The sequence below is a fragment of the Miniopterus natalensis genome, chromosome 19, assembly GCF_054644295.1.
Source record: "Miniopterus natalensis isolate mMinNat1 chromosome 19, mMinNat1.hap1, whole genome shotgun sequence".
Lineage (NCBI taxonomy): Eukaryota > Metazoa > Chordata > Mammalia > Chiroptera > Miniopteridae > Miniopterus > Miniopterus natalensis.
In genome coordinates, this window is record NC_142099.1 from 32,208,472 (window position 1) to 32,221,262 (window position 12,791).

The window sequence follows — 12,791 nt, forward strand, 5'->3', positions numbered from 1 at the left end:
GGCCTCGCTCTGCCAGGGAGAACGGCCTACCATGTGTAGGGGAGGAGGCACGGCGCTGTGAGGGGTCAGGGACAGAGAGGAACAGGGCAAGGGAAATGTTCCTCAAGCTCAGGACGAGAATTTATTGAGCACCAGGTACTGCGCGAGGCTCAGGGTACACAGAGGCCAACGTTGCTGGCGTGCAGGAGCTCAGAGCCATGCTCACCCTCCTCGCCCCAGTAGAGAGGGATGGCCAGAGAAAGGAGATGACTGACTTGACTGGGAAAGATAAAAGGATTTACCAGTTGTGAGTGGGGGTCAGGAATTCCAGGGTAGCCTTTCACATCCCCTTCTTGCTGCATGCAGAGAGGAGGAATAGCCAAGGTGGTGCAGGTGACCAAGGAGCCAGACGGATACAATCATCACTTTGGCTACTGACCCCACCCCACTTTTCTGCTAAGAAAAGATGGGTCTGAGGAACTGACCTCACACTGGTACAAAGGGCAGCAGGTCCCACATAGACCCTGTGAGGTTAAAGTCAACAGGATTAACTTCTGCTCAGCCCGAGGCATTGCCCGGAGTAGATGAGAGTGTAATGGGCAAGAATGAATGAATGAATGAATGAATGAAGATGGGAAGGATTACAGAGATTCTTTATGAGCGGGAGCCTGAAAGGCAGAGGAAGACAGCGGATGAGGCATGAAGACTGGAAGACAAAATATTTCCTCCCCCTCAAGACAAGGGTTAGGAGGGAGAAGGAGAGGGAGAGGGAGAGGGAGACCGAGAGCGAGGGCTTTGAAGGTCGGTCAGGAGGGATGCCCGGGAAGGATGCCAGGTTTGATGACTTTCGTCAAGGAAGCAGAGGCAGGGACACTGGCCACAGTTACAGCAGCCTGGGTCAGAGTCGGGCAACAAGCAGATAAGGATTGTGGCCAGGAGCTCAGTGGAGGGGATGGCGGTTCCTGTTGGTGTTGAGGGTTTGAGTTCTGGCTATCTGAGGCTCCAGTTCCTCATCTGTAAAATTCAATCTAAATACCTGGCCGGTGGTGTGAGGAATGGACATAATGTGTGCTGAGCACCTAGCGCAGCGCCGGGCTCTCAGTAAGTGCTCGATAGATGCCTGCCAGCTGTAGTAGTGGTGCTGGTGATGGTGGTAGCACTAGTTGAAGTAATAGCAATAGCTGAAGTAGACATAGGAGCTACTTGTGGGTTTTTTTCCTAGCTATTTTAAATTTGGATATTTTCAGGAGCCAGAAGATTTTAGGCTACAACAGAGGGGATTTAAGTAAGTCACACATGAACGTGTATACACCTACTGGCATGTACAGTATAATGGACATTAGATGGGGGGCCAGGGGAAGCCCCTGGGGATATTTCAGAGAGAGGCTATCATAGGGCTGGAGTTGAGGGAAGGGAAGCATGGGCTTCAGAGAGCCCATCCTGTAGCCAAAGGCAGCAGAACCAGTTTGGCTGCAAGGAGGCCTCTGTCAAACCTCTGTGTAGTTTAGCTGTAAAACAAACTTCAGAGATCAAATTCCACATGCTCTGGGCAAAAGGAAACTTCCTGTTTCAAGGGTTAAAGCTTGCAATACTGTTTTTAATACTTCCCTCTGCCCCTGCCCCAGCCCCTGGCTCTCTCTGCTACAATTCCCCAGCCAAAGGTTCCACGAAAACAAAACCCACTGGCCTATCAGATTCCCCCTCTACACATGCCGGCTTACATTTTCAGGATCTGTGCCCTGAAAGCAAGTGGTCACCTGGATTTTGCCAAAACCCCAACTATTTCAAAAATGGCTGTGGCAGGGCCAGACCTCAGACTTAGCCCAACTGTCCCCCCTGCCCATAGTCTATGGTCCAGATTCCCAGAGCTGCAGATCTGCCAGGCACAGCGAGGACTGTTCTTGGGCACACACAGTGTGGGGGCAGGTCCATGCTGGGGGCCCGTGTGCATGGGGGTGCTGGGCACAGGGCGTGAGGACTCTGCAGCAGATGCAGATATACAGTTAGTGCCTGAGTGTGGTGTGTGGCATGGATGGAATGGTCAGTGACGAGGTTGCAGCATTTGGCAGTAATACCCGGCGTGTGCAGGCTCGAGTGTGTAGTATATGGGAAGATGTGGCCGTTCCCAGTCGGTATGTACAGCATGAGGTCATGTACAGTGTCTGTATCAGTATTGTTTGTAGATACACATGTACTTGCGTGTAGTCAAGCGTGTGGGAAAGGGAATGTTTGAGAACAGACATAGGAGTATGTATGGATGTGTGGAGATGTCTCTGGGGGCTGTGTGGAGGCCTGCTGTTTATGAATATGGGTGGTATTTGGCACGCTGCTCGAGTGTAGATATGTGCGTGTGTGGAGCACAGTGCAAGAGTGTTTAGGAATACACGTGCTCAGTGTGACTGGCTCTGTTTGCAGAATGGGGCAACGATAAAAACATGTTTGTGTGTATGCTGTGTGCAGTGTATATATGGCAATATTTGTGAGCATCTGTGAGGTTCTGGGGAGCACAGTCTCATGAGTGTGAGTATGTGTGACTGATTATTTGTGCATGTGGTAGTACTTGTGAATACAATTATAATATCATGTCTATCCAGTACATACCTGCTGCATATATGAATTTTAATTAGTTCAGTGGATGCATTTCTAATATATATTTAGTGTTTGTCTGCCTTCTTAAAAAGGTTATATTTGACTTAACTAATTTCTTGCTCTTGCTCCTTTAATATTATTATAAATATCCTTACTTTGCTGACCTCTGTCAAAGGGATGCCCTTAGGGGTTTTCATTGGTTCAGATCTGTTTGTAGCTATGTTTAATGCTCCTAAACTATTACACTTTTAAAGTTAGTATGTCTACTTTTTGCAAAAGATTTTCTCTCTTCAGTTGTGCCTTCTTATGGATCAGGGGGCCTTTCAATTTCTCTTTCTTTTCTAATTATCTTTTCACTCTCCCAAGGGCTAGAAACCCAGTCAGTCAGCACCTTAGAATTGTGTATAAATAAGGGAAACTGTACTCCAAGGAGCTCTTCTTTTATTTTTTAACCCTTTGCGGTCGTTTGTCTACTCTCAGCCACCAAAGCTTTTTTACTGTTCCAGTCGTATGTCTGCTCTCAGCCACCACAGCAAGGAACCATATGAATCTTAACTCTATTCATTCATGTATCAGTTCATAATTTCTCTGAAAACTCTTAATTCCAACCAGTACGACACCCATGTCCAAATTTAATATGACCGCAAAGGGTTAATATGCTTTTATTGATTTTAGAAAGAGAGGAAGGGAGTGGGATAGAGAGATAGAAACATTGATCAACTGCCTCCTTCATGCCCCCTACTGGGGGTCAAGCATGCAACCAGGGCATGTGCCCTGACCAGGAATCGAACCAGTGACCTCTTGGTTCATAGATTGAGCATGCTCAACCACTGAGCCAAACTGGCTGGGCCAAGGAGCTCTTCTATGAGTAAATTGTAAGAACTTCACTGCGTGCACATTGTAACATCTATTTGGCTTCCTTGAGACAGTCCTTGCTTAGCTTTTGAGTTTTTGACTGTTTTAGAAGCTGAGTTTGCCAGAGAACTAACCATCGTGACACAGACATGCCCAGGAATGTGTGTTCCGAAAGCATCTGTGCATGCATTTGTGTGTGAAGTTATAGGCGTGCTGCGCCGTGTGGAAGTGCACAAGCACACGTGTCTGAGTTGTGTGGAGTAAGTGAAGGTACGGTTTGGCCGCATCCCATGCACAAAGTCCATACTGTGTGTGGGCAGACACGACTCCCTGCTCCCCAGAGCTCCGTGTCTCGGTACATACGTGGGTGTGTGCGCGTAGGTGCTGGGCCGTGCGCTGGCCCTTTTTCTCACACGGCGGGCAGGGAAGGTGCTGAGGTCCAGGGCAGGGTGGGGAGCAAGGGAGCAGGAAGCTTAAAGCCAGGGGCCCTCTCTTGGAGTAAACATGCATGACCCTGGCTGAGGTCTAGTCTCCTCTGAGCCCCAGCAAGGACATTTCCTCTGCCTCACTCCTGCCTCACAGCTGGGCTGAGGGTGCACACGGATGACAGAGCTGGTCCCTAACAATACAATGCCCGGCTCATGGTTCTCAACATGGAGTAATAATGCTAATAGAGTAAAATCTCATTAATTCCAAGTCACTGCTTTAAGGCTTGTAGATTGTTCAGGGGTAGACTGATACAGGGGTCCTGAGTGACAGCAGGCACACATTGTTGAGCCCCTGAGCCCAGCTAAGTTAACAGACTGCTTTTGGCCTCTCAGAAGCCTCCATGTTAATGAAATTGATTAACATGGTGAACACTTCACTTCGATCTAGTCATGAATGGGGGCCTGATGATTTGGATTAGTGCAATCTTACTGCGCTATTAATCACTATCACGGCGATATCCCCTTAGATAAGGCGCCACCCCCCATTCTGTCTGCACAGTAACGGAGAGTTGCGCGAACGTCCCACTGCCCCGATGGGAGGGGAGCCTTAGGCCCAGAGAGGCCGGGCTGGCCCGAAGCCTCGCCACACTGGTTCAAGCAGAGCCTGGGTTCGCCAGGTCTCCCTGGGGTCCCGTGGTCTCCTCCACGGTGCCTGGAATGAGGCCAGCTCTGCCTCCGTCAAGCAGGTCCTAGGCTCACTCTCCTCTCTGCTTGTCTCCAGCCCTGCTTTCCCCCCCCCCCAGCCCGCCCGATTCACCTCCCTGTTCATTTCTGTTTCCAGTGCAATGTGCCACCCCAAGCCCTCCCACCTCCCCTGCCTCCCCGACTTCACCAGCCAACCCCCTATCGTCTGAATCCCCACGGGGCACCGACAGCAGCCATACCATGCGGGTCTGAGCTCCGACGTAAGCACTTTTCTACTGTATTTCATCCACCCCAGGGAGCGGGACCCCTCCCCTCACCCCATCAAGCCATCTGCACCCTCATTCTGGCATTGCTTCTCCCCTCAGCCCCGGTGCCTGAGCGCTCCTCCCTGCCATCCCTCTGCTTGAGCCTGTGTCCCCGCAGTGCTGGACTGGGCTGGGGACAGGGCTGCTTCTGGAAGCTGCACCACCAAGGCCAGGGGCTCCCTGGAAGCACACAGAGCAGAGCTGAGGCCTCCCCGTCTGCCATGGGGAAGGGACTTCCTGACACCCTCCCCCGCAGCTCCTGTTGGCCAACAAGCTTCCCTCTGTTGAGTTACACAGAAGCCTCAGGAGCTATATCTCCCGATCTTACTTATCCCAAATCTTATTGTAAATTAAAATAACATTGGATCTATAGCCAAAGGCTGTGCACCGTCCTTACCCCTAGCACATGCCATCAGTGTCAGGCAGGTGGAGAAGCGCACTGGCTTCTGTTTATTTCTTCCCCTTTCTCAGGGACGAGGGGTGGGCTGGTTTCCATAAGGTTTTACAAGAGTCACCTCTCTCCTGGGAAAGGTGGTCTGGAGTCTGCTCTGGGTGGCACCTTCTCACCCACTTTCTCTTTTTCAGCGCAAGCTCTGGCTGAGGCCAATGCTGTGAAGCTCCACAAAGCCACCTTCTGAAGCCGTCCCCTGCCCACCGAGGCCCGGCCCCTGAGCTCTCCTGGGAGAACTGCCAGGAGCCAGGCTGGAGGCCAGGGCTGCTGCTGAGAGGAGCGTGGATACTGCAGCGTCCACACACCCACCACACCCGGCCCTGAGAACCTCACTGCTCAGACGGTGCTCCTAAGCCAGGGCCTGGGATGGTGGGTGGAAAGCATCGGTCTGATGCCCGAGTCACAGGACTCCTGACTCTGGCTGAGGTTGCGATGGCCCTACTGGAACATTCCCTGGTGGAGAAGACACCCTGGTGGGGAACATGCTCTGGGCTACCTTAGGTTAGGACAGGAGGTGAAGAGCAAATGGACACTCTGCCTCTTCCAGGCCTTCTTGACACCAAGGACAGCACCTGCCATCACCCTCTTCCCCCATCAATCCCGCCCCACTGCCCCAGCTATACCCGGGGTGTTGGCATGTCTCTGCTTATGGGTGCTCCTTTGTGGTCCAGTGGAGACTAACCACCCTGCTTGAGCCAAAGACAAGATGATGAGAGATGAGGAGAGGCCCCTTGGCTCCCAGAGGGGGTGGTAAGGCTGTAATAGCAGCAGGTCTGGTCAGTGTCTGGGGGAGGTTGAGAAGGGGTAGGAGAAGAAGGGAGAGGTCCTAGGAAAGAGGAAAGGAAGGGAAAGAAGCAGCAGGACTCATTTGCAAGTAAAAGGACAGAGATGGGAAGGGGATGAGAATGGTTTCCCAAGGGGAGCCTTAACTTGGTGCCAAGTACAGTGCCAGCCTGTCAGCTTGACCCTTCCCACCATATCCCCAGGATCAGCAGGCCTGCCAATGCAGTGGCCCCACCAGTGAGCACCTGGTGGCCTTCTGCTGAAGTGCTTGGCATGGGGATGTGGGTAGGGAGTGAGGGGACTGGGTAGGACAGTCTGGGACACAGATGGCCCTTTGTAGGTCTGGGCCTGATGTCTGCCTCCCCTACCGGGCTTAGGGGCAGAGAGAGGGATCTGTGTTATGCAGGGTGTGGTCAGCCTTGGGGCCTTCCTAACCATTTTTGTGACATTTTCTGGAATGTGCTGTCGGCCAGCTGAGAGTGTGCCCAGGGAGAGGGAATGCAGCCTTAACCTGGGAGGCCAGATTCTAGGACCCTGCTGCACATCCCAGGCATCCCAGGTGAGGACCAGCTGGGGCTGCACCAAGGATTCCCTTCTAGTTTGACTCTATCCAGGGAGCTGGTGGGGGAGGCACAGAAGCAAACTTATCCTTCCTCTGCTCCACCCACCGTGAGATGAATGTAGCCGGAGAGGAGGGAGGGGAGAGAGTGCAGCTGAACAGTCTTGGCCCCTAGGCCTTCTCTTTGCCAGAGTTGCTGCCCTGAGACTCCAGCCTGACCTCCAGCAGCCCTAAGAACAGCCACTTTACCTTCCACCAATTCTTCTCCACTCCTTCATGGCTGGGACAGTTACTGGTTCATATGCAAGTAAAGATTACCATTCATTCAACAAATATTTATCGAGCACCTTTTGTGTACCAGGCACTGGTCTAGGTACTTAGGATAGTTTGCTTCTGAGGGATTACAGACGGGGGGGTGGGGGGGTTCCACTTGTCTTCACTTCTAGTAGGTTTTTGGCTACATTTCCCATCTTTAGCACAGCTCAAGCACCCCAAACTGTCCTTTCTCCTCCACAGACTGCAGGTGGGGTTGGCTCCTAGGTAACCCTCTTCCTCATTTCCTGCACCTTTCTCCATCCACAAGACATGGATTTTTCAGGGCCTTCCATGCCTTCCCCTTCCTTTATCTGTCTCATTTTTTTAAAGTGATATTTTAAGAAATACATGTAAAATACCAAGGATTAATGTCTGCACGTCTGTCACCTCTCATTTCATAAAGCTGGCCTTTTATGTTGCTTTACATGCCTTAATATATGTTTTATGAAGATTATACATATTATAGGTATATATGTAATATATATATATTTGTTTGGATGTCTGATCTTTTCCTAGGACTCCTGCCCAGGCCCATTTTCTCTTCTTTACCTTCCATATCATTCCTAGAATGTGGCGGCTCTACCCCATGCCTCTTGATCCAAAGAAGGGGAGAGAAAGACTTATTTTAAGACAGATCTATTTTACGCTTTTATTATAAAAGCAAATCTATTTTCAAATGTGCAATGTCTCAATGAATTGGCAAACAATGTGAGGAGCCTGGGTGGCTGCCTCCAGGTCCAACCCTCCAGCCTTCCCTCTTCCCCAGCAGCTTCCTTCCTCTCACACCCCGGTCTGCAGAGGGCTAGTTCCCGATCTCACCCAGAGAGCATCTTGTCAGGGCAGGACATTCTCTTAGAAGTCCTGGACTAAGTATTTGATTACACTGTCAACTCTTGACGACCCTCTAGGGTTATCGGATGTGAATCCTATGGAAGAAAATGTTTACAGTGTGTGCATACAAGCACATCCATGCAGGCAACTCCCCCCAGATGTGCCCCTGGACCACCTTCATCCATCCCCCTGCTGCAAAGGGCGGACAGTTTCATGGCAGCCTGTGCCAAATAAGAATGTCAGTCTGTTCCGTGATGGACCCAGGATATGGTGCAAAGGCCAAAGGAAATGGTCTGGGATCCTTGGTCCTTCAGCACAGATGTGTTTGAGTTCCTTGGACTTCTCACACTCCTTTTCACTTGACCTCTTTCTGCTCTGGGTCACATCTATGGCATCTGTTTTCCTCTGTGACCTTTCTTCTGGGGGCTGTCGTTAAGGGTCTGGCATCCAGACTGCGGATTCCGCTTCTGGGCTGAGGAGAGTCCCACGGACAATGTAGCATCTTGGCCTTGCCCATAAACCCCAGGGTTTTTCTCCAGCTGCTGCCCCTGGGGCGCCTAACTAAGCCAGCTCAGCCTTCCAAACTGCTCTTTGACTGTCGCAGTGCGCAAGGGCTCTTGCCTTGCACAGATTTGGGCAGGATGGACATCTTCTGTCCAGATCTAAAATCCAGGGCTTTGGAACCTAGCACGGAGCTCCCAGCCAGCATTGGAAGCCTGGCCTCCCAACTTTGACACATACTGGCCCCTGTTTCCAACCTAGAGCATCTTGCTCTGAGTGAATGAGGCCCAGATAGGCCCAAGGCTGAGTGACCCACCTGGGCACAGCCCTGGTTACTAATCTAGAGCCTTCCCATTAGCACATTACCCTCCTGATCAATAACCAAGAGGCTGCAATCAAATACTGCTACTGTCACTTTAAAGATTCTCTGAGGTTGCAACCTGCGCACATTTGTTCTTCTGCCTTGGTGAGAGGCATGCTCTTGGGGCAGGGCTGACCATAGCAAGAAGACACCGATTCCTTTCCCTTTAGGCACCTCCCACACACCTGGAAGCCCTTAAAACTAAGGACAAATATGAAATATACATATATATATACACACATATATCTATTTATGCACATACTGGGGCCAATCTGATTTGCTAGTATTAGACAATAAACTATACAAGGAAATGTATGATCTCAGTGTCTTCATTTAGTATAAAAGTGACCTTAGAAGAAGAGTTCAGGTTAGATAAACAGAGGGCATCTCTGTCTGGGGACCGGACAGCTGTAGCAGCCCCTCAGCATCTTTCTAGCCAAAAGCCCCTCCTCCGGGCCGGGGCGTCCTGACTGATAGGCTGGAGTTTGAGTCCGCTCTCAGCAGCATTCTTTATAGATATAGGTACGGAAGAACCCTCATGAGCTCTGCATTTGTATATTGCAAGTTTGTATAAACCCAATAGAGAAAATAAAATGGTTTGTAGAAGTGGTGTGTCTCTCGCACTCTGTGTCCATGTCTGCCTGTGGCTGGCCTCAGGGTTCATGGCAACATATGGGGGTCCTGGGGCCAGGCCTTCCCTACAAGCAGAGCCGGGTTCAAAGTACATGTACCACCTCCCCTCCAACCCCCTGCCTCGGGCTGCACATCTCCACCTCCGTCCCCTGCAGCAACCTCCGAGTTCTCGAAAGAGCGCCACCTCCTTGTGTGCCAGGGCTGATGCTATGCTGCCAACACCACACTCATCTCTCTGGCTCGGCTCAGGTGACCCCACATCAAGGCTTGTCCCCAGGTCTGTATACTGGGAGCAGCAGATGCTCTGGGCCCTGGAACCTTCCCCTGATGTGGTCTCTGAGACTGAGGGTAGGACTGTAGAAGAAAAATAATTCTCAGCCTTTCGATTACTGCACAACACCCTGCATTTCTGCTTTAGGGTACAAGAAGGCATGTGGCTTTGGGGGGAGTTGTCAGAAAGGCCAACCAAGTTCTTTTCATCCAGCCTCAATGCCTTTGGTTCATTTCTCATGGAAGGTACTCAGTGGGTATCAGTTGTGGACACTCTGTGAGAGACTGAACTAGAGCTGCTCAATTTGAAACCTTTCTGTGAACAGTAAGAGGCAAGAAGCCCCATAAATTCTGTGGGGTGGGGAGTGGAGAGAGAACATGAACCCAGGGTAGTGGGGGGCCGCAGCTGGACTGGAGCGGGATGTCTGGGGAGAAATGGAGGCATTAACGGTTCAAGAAGAGAAGAAAACTGAGAGCGAGGAGACGGGAAGGGACGCTTCCTCTAACTGCCGATTCTGCCTTGGTCTGGCTCTAATGCCCAATTTGAAGGGCTAGCAGAGTAGGTAAAAATAAAGGGACTATTCCTTGGATTTTGTAACATCCCGGGGGACCCTATAAACCCTGATATCCTTTGTAAATCAGAGAGAGTTGGGACCAGATGTAGGCTCAAGACAGAGGGCTTTGGGTTGGGAAAGTATATTGGAGAACGTGTCCATTTCTGGGGCTGCCTCCGTATCTGCAGCCCCATGGAGCCCAGAGCCCACGGCTTGGAGAGGAGGTGGCATGTGACAGCACCACTGGGCGCCACTGGACCCACGAACAAGGGCTGGTTCCTCTCCAGGGATGATGCTCACAGGTCCCTGTCTACCCCACCTCGGGGCCAGCACAGCCGTAGGACAGAGCCAGGCTGGGGCTGTCAAAGGTACAGCACGCAGGAAATGTAAATAAAACAGCAACTAGCAGATGCCCTTTGAGGAGTGGTGCTCTGTGACTGCATGGTCATTTATTCTTAACGAGGGGCCTGTCAGTGTCAGGAAGCAGCCAGATCCAGACCTGCTGCTGCCAGGGAACTGGAGCCACCCCGCACACCTCATCCCTGAGCCTGCAGTGAAGAACAGGCCCCCACACTGCTGAGATGGGTCAGAGAGAAGGTGATGTGCTCCTCTCCTGGCTCTGCTCCTTGCCAGCTCCATGAAGATTTGCACAAGCCATTAAAATCCTTGAGTCTCTGTTTCCTCATCTGTGGTATGGGGATATTAATACTGCATTATAGAGCTCTCAGGAAATTTAAATGATAAAATAGAAGAAAAACACTTTGAAATTTTGAGTTAATGTACAAATAGGAGGAGGTGGTGGTAACGCTGTGTAGGCCCCTTGGCTGCCTGCAGGGGATGAGGGAAGAGGGGAATGTTTCCCAAGTTCTCCCCCTTTGCTGAAAGATGTCACCAGGGCTCCTGCTGTTCAGCCTTAGGAGGTGTCTTTCCCTTGTCCACGTCAACTCCTCCAGCCTCAGGGCACCGGGCACTCCCCCAGGCCTTTCCCATGGTGGCCAGGCCATGGGCTGCCATAGGCTGAGGTCCAGCCCCAGCCTTCCTGGGCCTACAGCCTCCTCCTGGGGTTGCCCACGTGAAGGGGCTCCTCCAGGAGGGTGGGCAATGGACAACCACACTGGGCCTAGCTCCAGTACCCAGTGCTGCCATCTGAGAATCAGACCAGGAGGGCCCATTTCAGGCAAATTCAGTTCTGAGCTCACAGGTGAGCTCCATGGCCCCGGAGAGGTTTTCCAAGCTACTGTTTTGTACACCCGTGGAAGCAGTTAGAACCACAACTTAAGATGAGAGCAGAAGTCTTTCATGTAACAGCATTGAATAGTGTACTAATGATAGTAATATTAGAACAATAGTAATTCCTATAACTAGGCAAGAAGAGTAATAACAATGGCTCATGGAGCATTCACTGTGTGCCAGGTACATGGTTTTCTGCCCATTACATGAATTTACTCACTAATCCTCAGTATATATCTATGTGAAAGGTACTATTACTACCCAAGAAACGGAGGCACAGAAAGGATAAATAAAACGTCTGAGGTCTCATGGACCTAGGAGGAAGCCCAGGGTCCTCTGACTTAGCAGCGGTGTCAATGAGGGTGATCCCACCCCTAGTGGCAACTTTAGAACTTTTAGGGGGAGCTCAAGTTGTCTTGGGGCATAAGGAGGCCACACTCTTACTGGCAGTTAGTGGCAGCAACGCACGGGACAGGTTTCCACAATAATTACTGGTCCTATGTCCTGCACACTTCTATAATGTGCAAGTGGGCTACACCCGCTACAGGTAGAAGTTGTGAGATTCATAATAGTACTGAAGGTTTTATAAGCTTCCAAGGGTTTTTTATAAGTTTCACGAATTAGTAAGTTAGGAGATGGTTATTATGGAGAAGGAACTTTAAATGGAATCAAGACATTGTCTCAAAATTACTGAAGAATCTACCCCATGCATTGTCCACACAATACATTACAACACGTCAGCCCTGCGTGTTTGGCTGAAAGCGGTTCCAGTGCAGCAGGGTCTTGCTGAGTAAGTCAAGGCCGGACGAAAATAGCAGGAGACTGAGAGAACCAAACAGCACCAAAGCAAAGATACTTGAAACGCAGGGGTTCTCGCTGGGTCTCTTTAGTAAATGCTTTTAGAAATTATTTCATATTATAGCTATCCTTTATATTTTAAAAGGCTTTGCAGCCGGGGAAGAGCACCTGTGTTGTAAGGATTCCACGTGGGTGGTTTGGTTTGGGGGAGTTGCCTGCTGGTTTTTTCTCTTTCTCTAACGCTGTCCCCAAGGTCCACATGCAGTGGCTTTCAAGCACTTGTGTGACCATTTCTCATTCCAATCTGTCCTCTATCGCATTGCCTATTGGAAATATATGAGCTCCAAGCCTTTTAAGATCCTGCCAACCGAATTTGACCTAAACGCAGGATGGCGTCTCGGGACAGAGATCTGCGTGCCAGCGAGCGCCCCCATTAACCCACTCGGCGCCGTAACACGAGCTGCTCAGCAGCACACGCAGGACCCAGCTCCTCGCACGCGCATCGCGCCTCTTCATCCCCACTTTGCCATCTCTAACTTGCCTTGCTTTATTATGCCTGCTGCAGCTTAGGTCAGTTCCCTCTTTCTCTTTTTACGTGCAAGCACATCGGGTCCGCTATTACTCGCCTAACATTAATTTCTATT

At 50.8% G+C, this 12,791-nt stretch overlaps 1 protein-coding gene and 1 long non-coding RNA gene across 2 annotated transcripts in view; one reads left to right on the forward strand and one right to left on the reverse strand.

The window, feature by feature from the left end:
- The window catches only part of PLEKHA6 (pleckstrin homology domain containing A6), a 66,476-nt gene extending 60,448 nt beyond the window's left edge, over positions 1-6,028 (forward strand). The window contains exons 25-26 of the mRNA XM_087827860.1: positions 4,693-4,816; positions 5,447-6,028. Of these exons, the coding sequence (XP_087683986.1) occupies positions 4,693-4,808 (116 nt within the window). The 3' untranslated portion in view covers positions 4,809-4,816; positions 5,447-6,028. The remainder of the gene's footprint in view (positions 1-4,692; positions 4,817-5,446) is intronic.
- Positions 1-12,791, reverse strand: part of LOC148090944 (uncharacterized) — a 71,255-nt gene that overhangs the window by 7,941 nt on the left and 50,523 nt on the right. The window lies entirely within an intron of this gene.